Here is a 22152-nt window from a genome sequence, read left to right on the forward strand (position 1 = left end):
ATTTATCAACATTATTTTTACTAAAATAATGTGAAAAAGGGTGTTTTCACACCCTTTTCACATTATTTTAGTATCACCTATAGGGGCCTATTCATTAAACGTAAAAAATTCTCTGGAGATAATTAGCTTTAGAACTCTCATGGAGTTCTAGCTAATTATAGGTGGAATTCATCATTCCACCTCTCCATAAGTATCTATTCCGAAAAGCTGTCATTTTTGCGATGACAGCTTTTCGGGAAATAGATACTTTTCCCTGCCTACACTAACTTATCGCATCTGGAAACAGTGCTGCGCATGCGCTGTTACATCTGTAAAACCAGCGCATGCGCAGCACTGCTTACAGATGCGTTAAGTTTCTGACCCCCCCCCTCCCCCCTCCGCTCACCTTCCCCCCCCCCCCCCCCCCGACTTACCTGTCCGCGCAGCAGCCTCCGGCTCCGTCTGTCATGTGGTTTCCCAGCAGACCACATGACAGATTAGAAAAAAAAATCAATTTTTTTTTTCTTTTTCTAAACTTTCTTGTGCTCTGCTGGGGAGCACACATGACAGACCAGCCTCCGGAGCCTGAGGACGGAGCAGAGCGCCGGAGGGACTCGTTGGGGGACCTGCACACGCGGATACAGGTAAGTGGATTCTGCTATTCGCCACCTCACAGTGGCGAATAGTAACTGCATCAAATTCCGAAAATTGATAATTTTCGGAATTTGATGAATACCACAATTTCAACATCCCCATACTAATGTATGGGGAGAGTGGAAATTAACGCAGGGGAACTTAGCAAGGAGATATGTGTGATATCTCCTGTGTTAAGTCTGTTCATGAATACCAAAATAACGTTATTTAAGGAAAATGTCCTTAAAAACGTTATTTTAGTGTTGATGAATAGGCCCCATAGTTATTACAAGGCAATTGGAGTAGAATTCGTAAAATTCTACTCGAACCCCTAAGTATCACTTATTTTTAGTAAAGCAAATCGCATTTCCCATAACTGTAATGGGAAATGTGATCCGACCATAGTTACTAAAAATAAATGTGAAAAAAATATCGGGGAAATCCCTGTGATAATAACGCCACCTGGAGGTGGCGTTATCCAGGGTCTCCCCCGGTTACCGGACTCCAGCCCTGCTCTAACGGGGAGAGCAGAGCCGGGAGTCGGTCCCTGTAATCAGCTGTGTGGTCTAAACAGACCGCAAGCTAATTAATGTAAAAAAAAGAAAAAAAAAAATGACTTACCTGACTCCAGGGACCGGTGATCGGGCCTCCGGTGAGGTCTCCCCTCCGGTCAGCTGGTCTCCCACAGTGCACTGCTGCCCGGTCATCAGGTGATCGGGCCCCAGTGCAGTATGGGAGATCACCTGACCAGAGGAATGGAGAACATCACCGGAGGCCTGGAGCATGCAGGTAAGTGCTATTAAGGGAGGGGGGGGTCGCGGGGGTGGAGGGGGGGTCACGGGGAGTCCGTGATCGCGGTGGGCGGGGCTTAGCGTCGGGGCGGGGCTTAGCACCGGTGGGGGGTGTAGCAGCGGCGACCGGTCGGCGCATGCACGGGCACTTAATTTTCGCAAAAAATACCGTGATAAGGCTCCGAAGGGGATTCACAGGGAAGGAGCTTTATCGTATGCTCTGTCCCTGCAAGGGATTTGTAGTAAATCCCTGTGATATTGCCTGAATTCGCAATGCGAATTCAGTCGGTAATATCACACTACAATCTGCATTACCAATGCGGATTGTAGTAAATAGAGCCCTCTGTGATGATTAATTTAAGCCACAAACGAGGATGATCTGAGCGGTATTTTGAAAGGTTTATTATATCGGTATGTAATACCGACAGACAGTGGCGTAAATTCATTCCAGACGCCCGGAGACAAGGCTATAGATAGACGAAGGCAGCAGCTGATGGTCTTACATGGAGTTCTCCACTAGTATATGGTGGCTTCTTAGGTGTCCCGGGAAGGGGTGCCATGTATTGGGCGGCCATGACGGTACACTCAGGGTACATAGTTACAGCCCTAAGTGGGATGAATACGTTGTGGACAATGGAGGAGGTGCCCCTTCAGTGCTGGAGTCCAGCGGCAGGCGCCTCCATTGTCTCCCATAGTTCTGTCACTGCCGACAGATGAGATCCAGGTGGTCAGAATCCCAACGCCTGGATCCCGACAGGGTTAATATACCGACACTCGGTGGTCGGCATGCTAACCCTACCCCTTTCCCTACCCTAACCCTCCCTCCCTGGTGTCTGAACCTAACCTCCCCCCTAGTGCCTAAACCTAACCTCCTCCTCCCCGCACCCTAAACCTAACCCTGCCCCCTTAGTGCTTAACCCTCCCCCTTGTACCTAACCCTAACCCCAAAACCTAACCCTAACCCTCCTCGCAACCCCCGTCACTTACCTTAGGCATCCCGGCGGTCTTAATGCCGGCACCGGGATTCTGACTGGTAATGGTATTCTGGCGCCTGTAATGTTAGTGTCGGCATTCAGACCGCCGGGATGCCGAACGCAAACCATATACAGTATGGCTGGTTCTACTGTTTGGAAGTACAGCATCTCGGGAGAGTTGCAGTCACAAGATCAACTTTATTTCCTGCTTATTTGTGTCCAACATCTAAGAGATACATGTGCCTGGGTCAAATAAAGTCAACCCAGAAATTTTCTTTATCTTTAAATAATGACATTTCTTTTATTGATGCAACAATGTCAACTTGCACTGTGTTTGATATATTTAAATTATTTTCATGTGTAGTATTTAGGGTCCTCATCATTAATAAACCTGGACCTGTCGCACAAATTTAGGATTTGACTCACCATAGAAACAGATCCACATCTGAAAGGACAAAGAGGTGGTAGAACATACTAGCGCCTTAGTCAAATATATCAGTGCATCTAGACTGCAAATGATCAATAGATTTAAATAGTAGTTGGAATATATGGTGCTCTCTGACTGGTTAAATTTAAACATATTGGGCCAAATGTAATAGGGTGTCTGTTTTGGTAAATTGCGAGTTTGGTACTAAACTCGCAATTTTTCACAACTCTCCAATGTAATAGGGTGTCTGTTCACTAAAACTTGCATTTTTCAGAGTTACTAAAACTCTCCATTCTCAAACTCGCATCCAGATGTTTTCACATTGAAAACAATCAACTCACCCAATGTAATAGAGTGTCTGTTTCAGACTCGCAAAAAAAAGTTTACCAAAAGTCCCCAAATAATAGACCTGCTTCAGGCTAATGAGTACATCCTGAGCAGGTCAGATTAACACAGAAACATGCACATATCCATGAGTTATGTACATGTTTCTGTGTGTACTTATGTTAAATGTTTTAAAATTTAAAAAAATGACGTGCACCCCCTCCCCAAAAGCATAACCAGCCCCGGGCTTTATAAAGCCTATTCTGGTTCTAAAATTACAGGGGACAAAATGCGTAGGGGTCCCCTGAAAATTCCAGAACCAGCACCGAACTCTTTCTAGCGGGGGGATAATGCCACAGCCAGGGAAAACCTTTCACTGGTTTCCCCGGCCAAAGCATTATGCCTGACCTCTAGTCAGTCCAGGCCGGGGATCCCTGGGGAGTTGGGTACCCCCCCAATAAAGGGGTACCCCTATCCAGGGCACCCCAGGCCAAGACTGATAGCCCGGGGCTATCCCCGGCACCCTATGCCCGTGGGTGCCGGGTTGATAGTGTTAGTGTAAAGTGTAAAAATTAATTTTCCATATTGTCTTTATTTGTAGAACCACAAGTACCAGCAAGCCTCCCCTGCATGCTGGTATTTGGAGAACCACAAATACCAGCATGCGGGGCATTACAGGCCCGCTGGCACTTGTAGTGCCACAACTAAAGAAATACGTAAATAAACAAACATACACCGTGAATGTAAAATTTTATTAAAACATACATGCACACTCACACTCACACATACTCACTTAGCGACATTGGATCATTGATGTAACCACAAGATTAACCTCAATTAATCTTGCGGTTACGATGTAGCAGTTCCCACCATAGACGTCTATGGGGATTTCTCACCATAGAACTCTATGGGACACACAGGCTGGCCGCATTCAGCTAATCAGGGAGCTGCTCCGACGGAGATGCTCCCTGATTGGCTGGCGGCCCCTTCACTGACGGTGCACACGTGTGCCTCGGTCATTTACGCGGTGCAAAGGTATGTGTACACACATACCTTTGCTCAGTCCGTATGGTTCGGTTTTTGGCGGTTTTTTATTTTAACTCCTGGATTGCCTACTTGGACAAGTGGACGTGATCTACGCATAGGAGAGGTGAGTATGGATTTTTTTTTTCAGGTACACCCCTATGGATTACTTCGGATACTAGGTGAGTATGTGTGAGTGTGAGTGTGCATGTATGTTTTAATAAAATTTTACATTCACGGTGTATGTTTGTTTATTTACGTATTTCTTTAGTTGTGGAACTACAAGTGCCAGCAGGCCCGTAATGCCCCGCATGCTGGTGTTTGTGGTTCTCCAAATACCAGCATGCAGGGGAGGCTTGCTGGTACTTGTGGTTCTACAAATAAAGACAATATGGAAAATTTATTTTTACACTTTACACTAACACTATCAACCCGGCACCCACCACCAGAGCAATTCATTATTGTTCCGATGCCAGGACAGCTGCCTTGAAGAGCAGCTGTCCCGCGATCCCCAACATACAGCCTTTTACTGTTAAAAGTTTACACTGCCAGGTTAAGTTCTCAGAGTGTTACTGCATGTTACTCTTTGCAATCCATATCTCCTTCATATAGCAAAGAGTGGGGCTTTCCAGGCAGAGACCATCTGAAGAAATTTCAGTTTTTGAGTTTTTGGAGCTTGATGAATAGTCTATACCAAATTAATGTATAGCGACCCATGGCACATCAGGTCTTCACTGTACGCAGGCGATATCTTTGATATCTTCTGCATTACATTAATAAATTACTCAATAACTTAAATTCTCATAAAACATGCAGAAACATGCAGTAGCCAAAACAATGCCCCATATGTGTAGCCTCTATTTATATTGGTACTGTATATAACACAAGTCAATATGTATTATGCTAGTTCCACTATAGCTGTAATGTGAACAGAGTAGGAATAATGTAAATACTTGATTAGAGCACACACCAGGCTTGTTAATGTGAATATGGACACCACTCTGTACATACCTATGCAGCTCTCATTGACTTGTTTGTAACCTTGTTGACACACACATGTAAAGCTGCCTTCTGTGTTTATGCAGATTCTCTCTATACCTGTGCAGTACTGTGGAAAGCTGCATTCATCAATATCTGTAACACAATACACACAGACAGTCTGTTGGTTTTCTATGTAACACAAAAAATTGATCACAATGTGCACTGAAATAAGACACTACTTCCCGAAAGCATACCACAATGGTTACACATGTTGGGCAAAATATACTAAGCAGCAGGTTCTAAATCCCGCAAAACCGCAGTGAAAGCACACTTTAGAATAGAATAGACCAGAATTGAATATCAATGTACCATCAATGTTTTAACCCATATAAAGAATAGAATAGAAACCCCTGATTTATCAAGTGGGGCTTTTAAAAACTGATGTAAAACAGCCCAAACAATAGACTTGTCTATGGCAGGTGAGTTTGAGTGAAGCACTGTACAGATCATCATGATATGTGCAGACTTCTTTCTGTTTAAATGTACAGAAATAGTTTTAAAAAAGTACAAAAAATGCATGGGGTCCCCTCCAAAATCCATAACCAGCCCTGGTCCTCTGAGCCTGGGCTGGTATTGGAAATAGGAGAAAACAGAATTGGGGTTCCCCCTATTTTGCAAAAACCAGAACCAGGTTGAACCAGCCAAGGGGATATCATGATATAATGACAAGCTAGTTTAATAACAACAGGAGTTTCCCAATTTGTTTACTCTTAAGCAAAGTCATGAGGGAATAAGTGTACTGACTGCTCATTTGGTGTTTATTTGTAGTAGGTGTTTGGTTGCATTCAAACCATAACTGCAGAATTTCCACCCGCCCCTCCGAGAGGGGGCAGCCTTGTCAGCTGTCACGGCAGTACAGATGGAGTAGTGCACAGCTAAGTAGGCTGTGCTTGTGGCATAGTGCCGCATTTGCATTATCATGGCCTGGACCCCGACTATACAATACTGATTTAGTGCAAATGGCATCACTAAGCTGCATGTACTGCTCACTGTTTCTTGGGAAATGTATAGCAGCCGGTGGCCGCAGTGAGGATCCGGGAGACAAGGCAATTTTACCGTGTGTCCAAAAGACCCAGCCGAGATTCGGGAATCTCGTGGAAGTTCTGGGAGAGTAGGGAAGTATGATTCAAATATTATAAATACAATCTACAATGACAATTGCCCATTCACACTTTACATTTGTATAACAGGCTTGTAAAATGCGAATCATTATAACCACTGAACTGTACATACCTACACAGGTTCCATTTCCAAGGGTATATCCAGCAGTGCAAATGCAATCATAGCTGCCATTGGTGTTGCTACAACTTGCGTTTGAGCCACAAATAAAATAATTTTCATAACACTCATCAATATCTGCAAAATTAGAGAATGATTTATATTACAGTATAGACAGTCCTTGATATAAACGAAATAAAATTAGGTTAGAGACATGGGGGTAAATGAGTTCCTCCAGAATCTGGCTGGTATGCATTCAGCATTCCGGTGGTCTGGATGCCGATGCTTACCTTACCGGTGCCAGAATAGGGTAGGGTGAGGGGGAGGGTTAGCATACCAACCACCAAGTGTCGCTATGTTAACTATGTCGGGATCCAGGTGTTGGGAATTTGACCACCTGGATCCCGTCTGTCGGTATTACATAACGATTCCCTCTGGCCGATGTTTTAAAGTAGCAATCATTTAAATAGCAAAATCAACCTGGTATTACCTTTACATTGTTGCTACTTTAACACATCGGCCAGACTCGCCGGGAACTCACCAATGTGTGCAAGTTATATATATATATATATATATATATATATATATATATATATATATATGGGAGGTAGTTGAAATCCTGACAACCAGGATGCAGGTGCTCAAAATGTCGCTGCCGGTGTCCCGACACCAGTCAAAATCATGGTGCCTGTATCCCGACAGTAAGTAGTGAGGTTAGGGAGAGGGTTAGGCACTAGGGGTGGAGGGTTATGTTTAGTAGGAATTAGGGGGAGGTTAAGTATATATATATATGGAAAATATTGTAGTGCAGTGTAAGATATTACATTTCAGCAGACACGCTTACTGTACAATCAGTGTAACTCACCTACACAATGCATCCCATCACCAGAGTATCCACTCCTACATGTACATATATAGGATCCTTCAGTGTTGTTACAGTTTGCCCAAAAGCTGCAATTGTTCACTCCCAAGAAACACTCATCAATGTCTGTGCAGTTCTCACCACCATAACCATCCTCACAGTCACAGTGGTAAGAGCCAGGCGTATTGGTACATATAGCATGTGTGGGGCAGGTAGTGTTTTCCAGACATTCATTAATATCTGTAATGTGCAAAGACAACAAATAATGTAAAAACTGGAAGATTTTGTTAAGTAAGGATGTATCTGAGTAGCAAAACAAACACAAAATGTATGATAAAGAGATGCTTAAAATCTTTTTTTCTTTTAGTGGCATATTTATCAATAACTGGCAAAAATTATGCCTATAATTATTATTTCTTATAATTGTATATTGTGGCAATAAGAAATGAAGTATTGCTGGAATTTACCAATAAACACATGCAAAGAGCCCATCCCTGCAATGTGTAAAAAGTAAAGTGATCACATATGTAAAGAGTAAAGTAATTGTTAATGCAATCACTTTACTTCTGAGTTCAGACCCTGGCTACACTAGTGCACATGCGCAGTCACCTGACTGCGCATGTGTATGCAGAGATTACCAGAGAGGGGGGTGCAGTCAGGAAGCCGACGGTCGCAATACCGACCGCCGGCTTCCCGACTGTCAAATCCCGGAGAGGCCAGCGGTATTTCATACTGATTCCCAGAGAGGGATCCTTGGGATCCCTCACCCAAAAACAATTTCAATTTGGTGACCATAGACTACAAGAGCTAAAGGCATCTATAAAGGGCGTTAACTATCAGGGCACAGTTCCTGAAAGCTACACTTTCTAGAAGTTGGTAAAATTCACAGTTTGGCAGCCCCCATAAAAACAAAGGGACTACTTTTGCGAATGAAATGGATTGACCGCAGCAGATATCTCCCCCTCCTTAAATCCAGGAGATACTGAAATGTTGTGTCTATCCCCAAAATGTTATCATTTTACTGCAAAATTCTGAATCCCTTCATTGTTAAGTTGGGTTTATTTTGGAATTTATTTTCACACTTGTTCTTGTTTTTCGAAGACTTTACTCCTGTTTAAGCAATACATATTTAATGTATGTTGGTAAATAACCTACATCACTGTAGATCACTGACTTCAGGCTATGACAATTACATGGCAGCATTTTGGCTCAATAGGGTCAATTCAATTAGCTCCAATATGCCATACTATATATATATATCGCATGTCGTATTTTGCCTTGCGTCCATAAAGGTGTGCAGTAATAATACAGAACAGTACACACACTTACATGAAGCTTTGCAAATGGTTATGCATATGTCATGTGAATTATTTTTTACTTATATATTTCTGCAGAAAATATATCCCCTAGCTGAATCTTACCGATGCAGTTGGCTCCACTGTATCCTAGAAGACACTCGCATATGTACGATCCATTAGTATTAATACAGACAGACTGGATGGGACAGTTAGTCAGATTAAGGGCACACTCATCGATATCTGCAAGTATAAGGGTGTATATAGTGATTATATTAGCAAAGAATCAGAAATTGAATTACATGTTGGTTTCTAAAAAAAAATCACAGTACTTTGTTACATGTTCCACAAATAAGCCTTTTACAGTATGTATATTTAAACATTTAATTTCTTCAAAGCAGTCCATGACAGCCTGAGTCTGAGCTGCTTTTCCATATGCCCATGGATGTCTGCTTACTACATTATGGCAAAATGCGATAATCTGCCTCTGTATACTAAAACTCTGTGTGACTGCATGTAGACACCTATCCTGTCCAATGTTGTGACATCTGCTTCCATAGCCATCATTATTAGTATCTGGACTTACAAAAAGATCTGGCTGAAACAGACCCCATCTCCATCCGCACGCTGCAATTAAGCACGAAAGTCAGTTGGCACACCCATGACACTTCCACTAGATGGAACAGTTCTGTGCAATCAAAGGCCATCTGAGGGAAATGTCTGCCAATGGACAAATCAGTACACACGCAGTAGCGATCTCTGCCTGTATGCAGATACATAATCTGGCACATGGGCAGATGCCTTCCTGTCAATTGAAGAAACAGGAAGGTATATAGTGTGACCCCTCCGACCTGACTTCCCAAGCTACAGTACCTCTAAAAATCAGAACAGAAACACAGAAGGGAAATATAGGGGCTGCTATAGAGTACTAGGAAGAATTTAAATGATGAGTTGGTCATTAGTTTATTTCTTCTTAAGAACTCCATAACATCATTGACATATGGGATGTACCCAAGCATGTAAATATGGTAGAGAAAAGGATTACAAAAAAACAATCAGGCACAGATGAATTCATGCACATAAAAAATATATTTTATTGATTAATTGCTTGATGAATCTTCATTCTAAACCAAATGTCCTCTGTCCCATGTCCAGAAGATGATGTTTGAAAAACTGTGACCTAGGAACATCACTGATCTTGTGAAATGTTCACTCAGTATATCTGCCACCTCACGTCCTTTCCTTTTGTAAGCCTGGGAGTTTACTTATCTGATTTACTGTATATTGCAAACATGTTGCAAGCAAGGTGCGCATGACATGGACCTTAAGCAAGTACAAAGGGATGATCTGCTTTTTAGACATGCTTTATTTTAGGCAGATATATTGAAATTGCTCTCAGCTGATCCAATATATGCAATTTTTCATCATTTTGTGCTACTTCATCCTAGACAAAAATCCAGAAGCACAATTTCTTGTTTGACATGAGAACATATACAAGAATTCAAGATTTGTTTAAAACACTACTTTATTTGTGTGTATGCTCAGAAATGATTCCTTGTACAACAAAGTTTGAAGTTCTCCTACTCTTCTGGCAGATGTGATTACCACAAACAATTACTTGGAGTAAGAGCCACTTGAGTGATACTTTATCTAAGGGTTTAAATAGTTCCAGTACTTGCAAGTGAAGATTGAGATCCCATTGAGACAGAAAATAATTTATACAAAGGTGAATTGTTTTGGCCTTTGGCTGCTTGAAAGAACCTCTTGATTAAATCATCTTGTATCTAATAATATACTCAGTGCTGTCTTCACTGTACTAAGGAAACTACCTTTCTGAGAACCTTCCCAAACAAGTCCAATAATTGAGGTACGGTACCCTTACATCCTGTATCATTATCAATTTAGATCTGCACCAATGTTGAGATGTTTTTTTTTTAAAACATGGTTTTTCTATTACCAGAATATTATCCATATAAGGCAATACTGCAGTTCCTGAGAGCCACTGCCAGGACTACCAATACGTGAATGAGGTTGAGAGGCAAAATTGACTCGAGGTAGCCTCCTCTGTCTACAGCCCTGAGGATGGAATTTACAGACATGATATTGTCACAATCCGGTGAAAGTGATCCTCTGTGGAGGACGGTGAGCCGGGGGATTCAGGTGACTATCGGAGTGACTGTGGCTAGGTCTCCTATTTGCAGCCGAACCCAGGTTTGGCTAGACCTGCCCAAAGGCGCGGAGTCTAACTCACTTGATGGTTTTCTCCAGTGACCCCTCCAATTGGGATTTGGTTTTCCGCTGCACCAAGTGAGCTGGTCGCGGCCCTCTGGACAGGTACCTGGGAATGGCAGAAGACCGGAAACTATATTACGTTAAGTTATTGCTAAAACACTGGAGATACACTGGAACACAATTAGAAATCCTGATCACCGGCTTGAGATTACTGAGAATGTACTAAAAATCACTAAGAAGTCCTGGAGCTGACTAGCTCAGCAGCTCAGGGAGATGTGGGCACAGGCAGGTACTGGAGTTTGCTAAATATGCAGGAAAACACAAACATATACTACGGATTGCACATACAAGAGTAGAGTGGACTCAAGGAATATATTGGGAATGCTAGAAATGTGGTACTGGACAAAGGCCAAATACTGGGAGAGCTAGAAATGCTGGTACTGGGCAAAATACTGGGAATAATTATATATGCAGGTGCAGATTGCACAGACAAGACATATAGAGAAGATAGGCATACACTGGGAGAGTGCTAACTGCAAGTGCAGATTTGCACTGACAAGACACAGAGCAGATTGACACAGACATGTGCTGGGAGGACCAGCTGTGAGCTAATTAATACCAGCAGGTAATCTAACACTTCAGTGATACAGGGTAATAGCCACAGGAAAGCTGCAATAGAATTAGCAGCACATATGCAAAGACACACAGGGAAGGGACATGAAACACTGAAGTACTGTGAGAGAGCTAAAGTCTCAGAGTAAGGTTTAGCATGGAAGCTAATACAGGAAACTGGGAAACTGTGAGCAGGCTGAAGCAACACGTTGAAGGATTTAGCACAGAGTAACAGTGGGAGTAACACAGGCACTTGGAATAACGAAGTTGAACAGCGTCTTCCTGGAGTTCTGGAGGCGGAATATACCCAGGGGTAGCAGATTACTGGAGCACAGCATCAGCTGACTGAAATCATGCTACCATAGGTTAGGAGTACTGTCACATGAGAGGAACTGTCATGGTGGCGCCCATGATGGGAACTCCGATCCCCAGCACACACAGCTGACCATGGAAGCTCACAAAAAGCACCTAAGGCAGAATACTCAGCCCACATCCATCACTGCACCAGACGTATGACCGCAAGGAAGTCAGGGAAAGCCAGCAAGGAAGTGAGAGAGGCCAATCCTAGGCTGAACCCTGACAGTACCCCCTCCTTTTAGGGTGGGCACTGAACACCCATAAAGGCTCAACTGGAACTCCTCAGAAAGACACAAAAAATATATTTGAAAAACACAGGAAACTCAAAAATCTTGATTGAAGATACAATAAGAACTGGAAAATTTAGAAGAACAAGGTTCCCAATACCAGATGGATTCTGAGACTAATAATTGGAAGAAATAGTCAACTTGGTCCAAGAAAGGTTGGTCACCAGGAAGTCATCGATTCTTCTTTTTCCGAGACTTTTTCAAACCATTTGAAGAAGAAGAAGACTTAAGTTGCAAAGTGTCTTTCGTGGGAACTACCGAAATTGTTTTTTCATCGTACTCAGGATCATAGTCAGAATCTGTGTTATAATTCATCATCCTTATGCCTCCTTGAGTCTTATCCTTCTGGACAGGTTGTTTTTGTACTGGATCTTTTTGAGAAGGACTCAAAGAAATGCATCTGAGCTTAATAGCAGAGGGTGGTACCCCAGAACTTGAGACTTTGTTGAGATGAGTATTCCCAAGAGAACTGTCAGGATAAGTTGGACCAAATTCTTTAATGACTGCCGCAGAAAAGGATCCTTTGAATCATAAATAGGCTCAACCCAGTCCCAGGCTTTACCTCGGAAAGATGAAATGATAAATTTTACTACATTAGTAGGCTTGATTTCAGACCATGGCGAGGATTTCATAATAGCGATGAAATGATCCACCAAGGCATAATACTGCGTTATATCTCCATCAAAACAAAATGGACATAGAAACATCAGATGGATCCTGAGGTATACCTTTAAATGTAGTGGTAGCATCATCTTGTGAACCTCTTAACAGATTGGGCACTAAAACATTTGACTTTGACACAACACTAGAAGATTCTTCCTTGAGTAAAGAACCGGAGATCTTTCCTTGGGATACAGATTTTGAAGTCCCTTTTTGAGATGTAAAACTTGAGACTTTCCCCTGGACTATGAGACTTGATACCCCCTGCCAGGGTACATAACTAGAAACCTCCTCTGGAGGTATGATGCTTGAAACCCCATCTTGGGGAGTAACACTTGGGAACCCTTGTTCTTGGGGTACAAGACTTGAGACCCCCTCCTGGGGTAAGACACTTGAACTCTTCTTCAGAAATGTAATACTCGAAATCCCCCCCTGGGGGATGGCACTAGGAATCCCATCCTGGGGTGAGACACTTGAAGTCCCCTCCAGAGGAATAGCACCACGAACCCCATCTTGGGGCATTACACTGGGAACTCCATCCTGGGGTAAGACACTTGAATTCCCCTCCTGGGGTATAACACTGGGAACCCCATCTTGGGATGAGGCACTTGAAATCCCCTCCTGGGGTTTAACACTGGGAATCCCATCTTGGGATGAGGCATTTGAAATCCCCTCCTGGGGTATAACACTGGGAATCCCATCTTGAGGTATAACACTTGGAACCCCATCCTGGGGTGAGACACTTGAGGTCCCATCTTGGAGAATAACACTTGAAATTCCCCCTTGGGGCACAACACTGGGAACCCCACCCTGGGGTGAGCACTTGAAATCCCCTCCTGGGGTGAGGAAACTGAAACCCCCTCTTGGGGTGCGAGGCTTGAAACCCCCTCCTGGGGTGAAGAACTTGAAATAAGGACTTTCTCTTGAAACATAACACTTGAAATCACCTCCTGGGGTATAACACTGGAAACCCCATCCTGGGGTAGGATACTTGGACCCTTGTCCTGGGGTGAAGAACTTGAAACAAGAACTTTCTCTTGAAACGTAACACTGAAAATCCCCTCCTGGGGTATTACACTGGGAACCCCATCCTGGGGTGAGACACTTGAAGTCCCCTCTAGGGGAAGGACACTAGGAACCCTCTCTCTGGGTAAGAGGCTAGAAACCCCCTCCTGGGGTAAAGAACTTGAAATGAGGATTTCCTCTTGGGGCGTGACACTTGAAATCCCTTCTTGGGGTATAACACTAGAAACACCCTCCTGGGGGATAGCATTTGAGGCCCCTTCCTGGGAAACAAGATTTGAAACCTTCTTTTGGGGTGAGAGACTCAAGGCCCCCTCCTGGAGTACAGAACTTGACACTCCCTGTTGGAGTATGGGACCTAAAACCCCCTTCTGGGGAAGCTGACTTGGCTTTTCCTTTCGGGGTACGCAATATGAAACCCCCTTTTGGGATGCAAGAACACAGACTTCCTCCTGGGGTGAGTGGTTCAGGACCCCCTCTTGAGGTATGGAACTTGAAACCCTTTCTTGGGGAGTAACCCTTGAAATTACGGTCCACTCCTGGGGCATAACACTCGAAACGAAGGCCTCCTCTTGAGGCGTGTAACTCAAAACGAAGGCCCCTCCCTGGGGCGTGAAACTTGAAATGAAAGCCCCCTCTAGGGGTACAACACTTGTAACCCCCTTCTGGGGTGAGAGATTTGAAACCCCCTCCTGGGGCATGAAACTTGAAACGAAGGCCCCCTTCTGGGGCGTGGAACTTGAGACCCCCTCTTGGGGTGTGAGACTTGAGAACCCCTGCTGGGGTAAGGAAGTTGAGACCCCTCCTGGGGCTACTGACTGGAGTCCCGTATTGGGAAAAGCAGAATCCAGCCTGGGACCGGAACAGGCAGAATCCGGGCTGGAACAGATGGAAATGGAATCCGGGCCGTGACCAGTAGAAGTGGAATAAGTAGTGTCCCTGACTTTAGAAGGTTGAAATATCCTCCCAATCTTTCTTAGACGAGGGTTGAAGCATCTTGTAGCAGGGCCCCAATCGAAAACTTGAACTTTCTTTTGCTTAGTGGACATCACCTCCTTATCTGTAACTGAAGAAACAGGAATCACTGATGGATGATGGGGAGAACTGAAAACGCAGACATTAGGAGTCGCACACTTGTCCCCACTTCTCAGTGGGCACAGAGTAAAGTCCTTAAGAAAGTGATCATCATAACCGCAATATAAATACAGATGCAGTTCCCGGCATCCTGACGTTCAACCTCAGTAAGTTTAGGGCGCAGGTAACTTTGATGCTTTACTTTAGTTTGCTTGAAAAAGCTGTTAGTCAAGTCAGGAGTAGCATTAGAAAGCTTGGAAATAACTTGAAAAATTTTGGGACGGAGATTTTGTTTGTTGTTCTAGAAGCCAGTAGAAACTCTTGAAAGGTTCAGGGTCACGATTATCAGGAAATTGGGGAACCAGAGGACACTTGAGAGGTTCACTAGCTTGCACAGAAAATTTTTCATCTGAAGGGGTAATTGAAACTTCGGAATGAAACTGTGGAGAATTCACTGGCGGAACTTGTGGTGTGTCTGGGGACAAAGCAGCAAGAACTGAATGAATAACCGTCATTTGACTAGAGAGTTCTTGCAGCTGCTGTCTGACGGATTGCAAAGCTGTCTCCTGTGCAGACACACGAAAGAGTAAATCCTGAAAACCTGGTTCAACCTGGAACCGGGCGGCTTGCATATTAGGCTGTTCAAACTGTCACAATCCGGTGAAAGTGATCCTCTGTGGAGGACGGTGAGCCGGGGGATTCAGGTGACTATCGGAGTGACTGTGGCTAGGTCTCCTATTTGCAGCCGAACCCAGGTTTGGCTAGACCTGCCCAGAGGCGCGGAGTCTAACTCACTTGATGGTTTTCTCCAGTGACCCCTCCAATTGGGATTTGGTTTTCCGCTGCACCAAGTGAGCAGGTCGCGGCCCTCTGGACAGGTACCTGGGAATGGCAGAAGACCGGAAACTATATTACGTTAAGTTATTGCTAAAACACTGGAGATACACTGGAACACAATTAGAAATCCTGATCACCAGCTTGCATGAGATTACTGAGAATGTACTAAAAATCACTAAGAAGTCCAGGAGCTGACTAGCTCAGCAGCTCAGGGAGATGTGGGCACAGGCAGGTACTGGAGTTTGCTAAATATGCAGGAAAACACAAACATATACTAGGGATTGCACATACAAGAGTAGAGTGGACTCAAGGAATATATTGGGAATGCTAGAAATGTGGTACTGGACAAAGGCCAAATACTGGGAGAGCTAGAAATGCTGGTACTGGGCAAAGGCAAAATACTGGGAATAATTATATATGCAGGTGCAGATTGCACAGACAAAACATATAGAGAAGATAGGCATACACAGAGAGTGCTAACTGGAAGTGTAGATTTGCACTGACAAGACACAGAGCAGATTGACACAGACATGTGCTGGGAGGACCAGCTGTGAGCTAATTAATACCAGCAGGTAATCTGACACTTCAGTGATACAGGGTAATAGCCACAGGAAAGCTGCAATAGAATTAGCAGCACATATACAAAGACACACAGGGAAGGGACATGAAACACTGAAGTACTGTGAGAGAGCTAAAGTCTCAGAGTAAGGTTTAGCATGGAAGCTAATACAGGAAACTGGGAAACTGTGAGCAGGCTGAAGCAACACGCTGAAGGATTTAGCACAGAGCAACAGTGGGAGTAACACAGGCACTTGGAATAACAAAGTTGAACAGCGTCTTCCTGGAGTTCTGGAGGCGGATTTATACCCAGGGGTAGCAGATTACTGGAGCATAGCATCAGCTGACTGAAATCATGCTACCATAGGTTAGGAGTACTGTCACATGAGAGGAACTGTCATGGCGGTGCCCATGATGGGAACTCCGATCCCCAGCACACACAGCCGACCATGGAAGCTCGCAAAAAGTGCCTAAGGCAGAATACTCAGCCCACATCCATCACTGCACCAGATGTCTGACCGCAAGGAAGTCAGGGGAAGCCGGCAAGGAGTTGAGAGAGGCCGATCCTAGGCTGAACCCTGACAGATATAAACTGAGTCTTACTAGATCTAACACAGGGCCTGATTCGCATCTGTATGTAAACACTAGTGATGTGCCCCGACCCCGTGTTTTGGTTTTGAATCTGTACCTCCTTCGTGTTTTGGATCTGGATTTGGCTTTGCCAAAACCGCCCTTCTGTGTTTTGGGTTTGGTTTTGGATCTGTTTTTTTTTTTTTTTAAATCATAAAACCAGCTAAAATCACATATATTGGGCCTGTTTTTGTTCCTATAGTATTATTAACCTCAATAACATTTATTTCCAGTCAGCTTTGACCACCTCACAGCTCACAATATTGAGTTCATCCAGTTTAGGCCAAAAGGTTGTATCGAGCTAGCTAGCTGACAAAAGCACAGCAGTTCAAAAAATATAGGACATCTATGAAACATTTGCCACACAGCAGTGGCAGACAGGATGGCAGTTTAATAAACTATAAAATTAAAAATGTTAGGCCGCAATGCCTAATGCAAAGAAAGAGGTGCAAGATCGAATTGTCCTTGGGCCCTTCCACCCACCCTTATGTTATATATATTAAACAGGATATGCACAGTTTATCAAACAAATCACTTCAGCGACAGAGACTGCCACTGGTGGCTGAAATTAATGATTTGTTTGGACCCCCACAAAACAAGCTACCAATGGGTAGCTGACATTGCTGGCAATGATCTCTCCGTGCATAAACCTACTTTCCAGAGGCAAGATGTTTTTGCCACCATCATCCAATTCCTCACCCTCATCAGTGTGTACATCATCTTCACAAAACATTAATTCATCCCCGCTGGAATCTACCATTACAGGTGCCTCTCTAATTGTTGGACGTAATTGGCAGTAAAGGTCTTCCTCGTGGAACATGTTGTTCATTTTTATGAACCACATTTTGAGAAAGTAGCCTCCTACACCGATCAATGACAAAGTTCCCGTCTATGCTGAAAACTCTTTGAGTACACATTGGAGGGTGGGCAGCTCGAGTAAAGCAAAGCCAGTTTCTGCAAGGGCCTCCAAATTGCCTTTTTTTCCTGCCAGTAGGCAAACGGACTGTCTGACATGCCTATTTGGACACTATCATTAAAATAGTCTTCAGCCATTCTTTGAATGGTGACCATATCAGATGGAGTCAAGGTAGAGGTCTCATTAATTGTAGGTAATTCTTTTAGACCCATCAAGATGTCAAAACTTTGTTGTGTTGACTCATCTGCATCACCAGTGGGTCTTTATTAGGGAAAGGTTAGTTTTTTCTTGGCAGCCGCACTTTCTGGAGAAACTGAAAGAGGAGCCATAGCTGAATCAAGTTCCACTTGAGCTGACAATTTGCTTACCAACAGCACTTTGCATCTCTTAAGATCTGTGTCCATTGGGAAGAAAGACACAAAATATGACTTAAACCTAGGATCAAGAATGGTCGCCAAAATGTATTGATCCGATTGGAAGAGCCTGACAACCCTTGGATCCTGGTGAAGCGAATAAATGACTTCCTCTACAAGTCCAACATGCTTAGTGGAATCGCTTAATTTCAGCTCCTCCTTCAGTTTCTCAAGATACTTTCCAACAGTCTAATTAGGGTAATTACATGACTCAAGCTGGCAGTGTATGAACTCACATCACAGGTGACTACTTTCAGCACTTTGCACAACACGGAAAGTATTTCCCACTGCGCTTGAGTAAAGTACATTCCCCCTCCTCTTCCTATGTCATACTTCATGTAGCTTTGGATGGCTTTTTGCTGTTCCTCCATCCGCTGAAGCATATAAAGGGTGGAGTTCCACCTTATATCTACCTCTTGCTTAAGCTGATGGCAGGGCAAATTCAACATTTCTTGCAGGTGCTGCAATCTTCTACATGCACATGCTGAAAATGTCCAGAAATGTTTCAGGGCTACAGAGAGTATCTCCTGCATGGCCCTGTCATTTTTTTTAAAAATGTTGCACCACCAAGTTGTTTGTGTTATCAAAACAGGGACATGTTGAAATTCACCCAGCTGTAATGCTTTCACAATACTGGTGGTATTCTCAGAAATCACAAATCCCGAGGAGAGTCCAAGCAGGGTAAGCCATTTTACAGTGACTTCCCTGAGTTTTTCTAAAAGGTTGTCAGTGGTATGCCACTTAGTGAAATCAGTAATACACAGAGTAGCCTTCCACTGAATGAGCTGCTGTTTCTTAGTTGCTGCTGTTGGTGCCACTGAAGGCAATACACCTACCCAGTGGGCTGTTACAGTCATGTAATCTTGCGTTGCCCTGTTCCACTCGTCCACATATCTGTGGCTAAGTGGACAATGGGTACAATGGCATTTGTGAGGACTCTAATTAAGTTTTTTTAAATGCCCCTGTACAGGCTGGGAATTGCTTTTCTAGTGAAGTGGAATCTAGATGGGTTTTGATAGCAGGGACACAGGACCTCAATTAACTGTCTAAAATCCACTGTATTAATGGCGGATATGGGACGCACATCTAATACCAGCATAAATGTTATGGCTTCAGTGATCCGCTGTTCAACTGGGTGACTGCTGTCATACTTGCTCCCCCTTGCAAAGGATTGGCAGTGAATTGTTCTTTTAAACTACTAGTAGTAGTCTTCCTGGTCCCCTTCTAGGATGAAGATCCACTCCCAGCAGGCTCAAGGATTCTTCTGAGTAATCCTGGATAGGGGAGGACCGAGTTAGCCTTATCAATTTGGATGCAGGACTACTTCTGATCATGACTGAGGATATTTGTTGATGAAGATGTTGATGGTGAAGATGGCAGGTACATGAAACTAGCAGAGAGAAGGGAGCTAGCTGATGCTCGACTGCTTATTGTTACTTTTCTAGCCAAAGTTTCTGAATTTGGCAAAAACTTTTGATGGATGTGCTGCAGGGAGGAGGCTCTTAAATGGTTAAGGTCCCTGTCTCTACTTACTTTACAAATGGTAAAGATGACTTGACAATTGTCTGGATTTGGGTAGAAATTATTCCAAACATTTGAAGTTTTTTGTCTTATGCCCAGGCATGACAATGGGCTTTTCCTTATAATGGGCAACAACTGTTTCCACTGGTGAGTGATTTACACAAACAACATCCTCATCAATAACATCCTCATCATCAACATCCTTATTTAATCAGCTACACAAATATCCTCCTCATCCTGGTGTACTTCCACAGAACCATCCTTGATTTCTATGTCAGCTATGTTCTATGTCTATGTTCACTTGTGCTGCTCATCCCCACATTTGCAGATGATGCACAAGTGGTGGAAGGAGGCTCCTCTTAAAGCACAGTATTGGAAAGGTCAAGCTCACACATGGCACCCGCCGACACACTTAGGACCTCATTCAGAGTCGGTCAAAGCGGCCGCACGGTCGTACGGGAAAAGGGGCCGGATATGCAAATGATTCCCTCGCAAGTTGCGTCCCTAAGTTCGGATCGGTTACTGGCCGACCAAGGGGAGGAAGCGGCCGGAAGACCAAAAAATACGCCCCCTTCTCGTACGCATTACACGTCATCTCCGAGCATATAAGGATTAATCGCGAGCATCTGTAACCATCGGAACTGGTCGTAGAGCTTAAGGTTGACCATACCCTCTCTTAAGCTTTACGATCATGTCAGTGTAAAAACCTCCCATGTCACATGTGCCATGACGCTACTTTGCTAATTATGCACTCCCATAAACCGTATGCACTCCCATAAAACGCCGTTCCCATAATTAGGTACGCCTGCGTTCGGATCTCCACTCCCCCGTTTTCAAGCACCTTCCCCTGTTACCACCCACAAACGCCTCTATCTGTCACTCAAACTACCGACCTGGTTGTGTTCAAGGAGAGAGAAATTTCTGATCATAGCAGCTAGTTTGCGCACGTGCATTACGAACTTAACGCATGCGCAGTATAGCGAACATCGGTGGCGTACGACCATGCGGCCGCTTTGACCGACTCTGAATGAGGTCCTTAGACTCTCCTGAGGGATTTCTGACATTTCTGAGCATACAGTTGGTTCCTGTGCCTTAACGATTTTCACTTTTTAAAAAATGTCTACAGGGAGAAGGGCTTACATCATCAACCACCAGTCATAAGTAAAGGCCATGGCCTTAGCCTTTCCTTGACACTTTGTGTGGTGCAAGGCATATTACAAATTTTATGTCTTTCTACAACTTATTTTTCCTTTTGATTTTTTTTTTTCTTGCCCTGACTCAAGCCCTGTATGACCTTGGGCATCAGCTTTAGTAGATGATGTACATGGACTATTATTGTCATGACTATTGGCACTGGCAGCAGCTCCAGCACTAGTATAAGGTTCCTGCTCTCCTCTCAACTGATCATTTGCCATATCAACAAACACAAACAAAGTGAGGTACAGCACACACATCAATTTGTACCAATTTTAAATATGACACTGCAGTATTACTAACCAACAGTGTTTGTCATAATACTTTATGAATTTTTCACTGCAGTATAATGACCTACAGCATCACTCACAATACTTTATGAATTTTACACTGCAGTATGATGAACCTACAGCATCACTCACAATGCTTTATGAATTTTATTTTACACTGTGGTATCAAAGACCTACAGCATCATAATATTTTTATAAATATTACACTGCGGTATTGCTGACCAACAGTATCACAATACGTGTATGAATATTGTCATATGTATAGATATCCTCTGATGAAATTACCAGGGTGTAAAGAAACGCGTTAGAAAGACTGCTACCTCATCCTTTACATCATTATTGCCATTGATCGCAGGGACCCAGAAAGGAAGCCTGCATAACCCACTGTGCTAAACTTCAGGTGGATACAGAGACTCCATTCAACTGCGCTAACACCAGGTGGCTATAGAGTCTATCATTGGCATTCAGCTGTTCGTCCACCCTCCTGTAGAACTTGCAGGATACACGGGAGCTCCGGTTGGCATTCACTGCTCTCCCGTGACATGGAGGTCTCATCAAGCTGTATGAGTGGTGATGCCTGTAATTAGCACAGACCCTGGAGACAGCCACAGTAGTATTGGGATGGCTCTGAGACTCATCTATACACGCTGCATTGGTAAGCAGCTTTATATTATACAGCTACTGGCATTTATTCTAATGGAATGTATGTGATCACTACAGCTACACACTATTGGAGACATAGGGGCATATTCAATTAGATGCGAAAAGTCCCAGACTTTTCACCGACATCGCTGGTTTTCCATGCGAAAAACTATCGCGCTCGTCCCTGCTTATTCCCGTATACAATTAGAAATTGCCAAAAATGGGACCCAGCGAATTCGGAACTGGCGAAAAGTGCTGTCACATTTGGGGAAATCAGCCTGACACCCCCCAAAAGATGCACTGACATTGGGGATCAATATAGATACCCCCGAATAGGCC

The 22152-nt window shown here is 43.8% G+C and overlaps 1 protein-coding gene across 1 annotated transcript in view; it reads right to left on the reverse strand.

The window, feature by feature from the left end:
• The window catches only part of MUC4 (mucin 4, cell surface associated), a 256422-nt gene that overhangs the window by 126955 nt on the left and 107315 nt on the right, over positions 1–22152 (reverse strand). Inside the window, exons 28-31 of the mRNA XM_088444695.1 lie at positions 8694–8810; positions 7276–7512; positions 6426–6548; positions 5163–5285 (exon numbers count right to left, since the gene is read on the reverse strand). Coding sequence (XP_088300821.1) covers positions 5163–5285; positions 6426–6548; positions 7276–7512; positions 8694–8810 — 600 coding nt within the window. The remainder of the gene's footprint in view (positions 1–5162; positions 5286–6425; positions 6549–7275; positions 7513–8693; positions 8811–22152) is intronic.

This window comes from Taudactylus pleione, unplaced genomic scaffold (genome assembly GCF_031769625.1).
Source record: "Taudactylus pleione unplaced genomic scaffold, aTauple2 ptg000372l, whole genome shotgun sequence".
Lineage (NCBI taxonomy): Eukaryota > Metazoa > Chordata > Amphibia > Anura > Myobatrachidae > Taudactylus > Taudactylus pleione.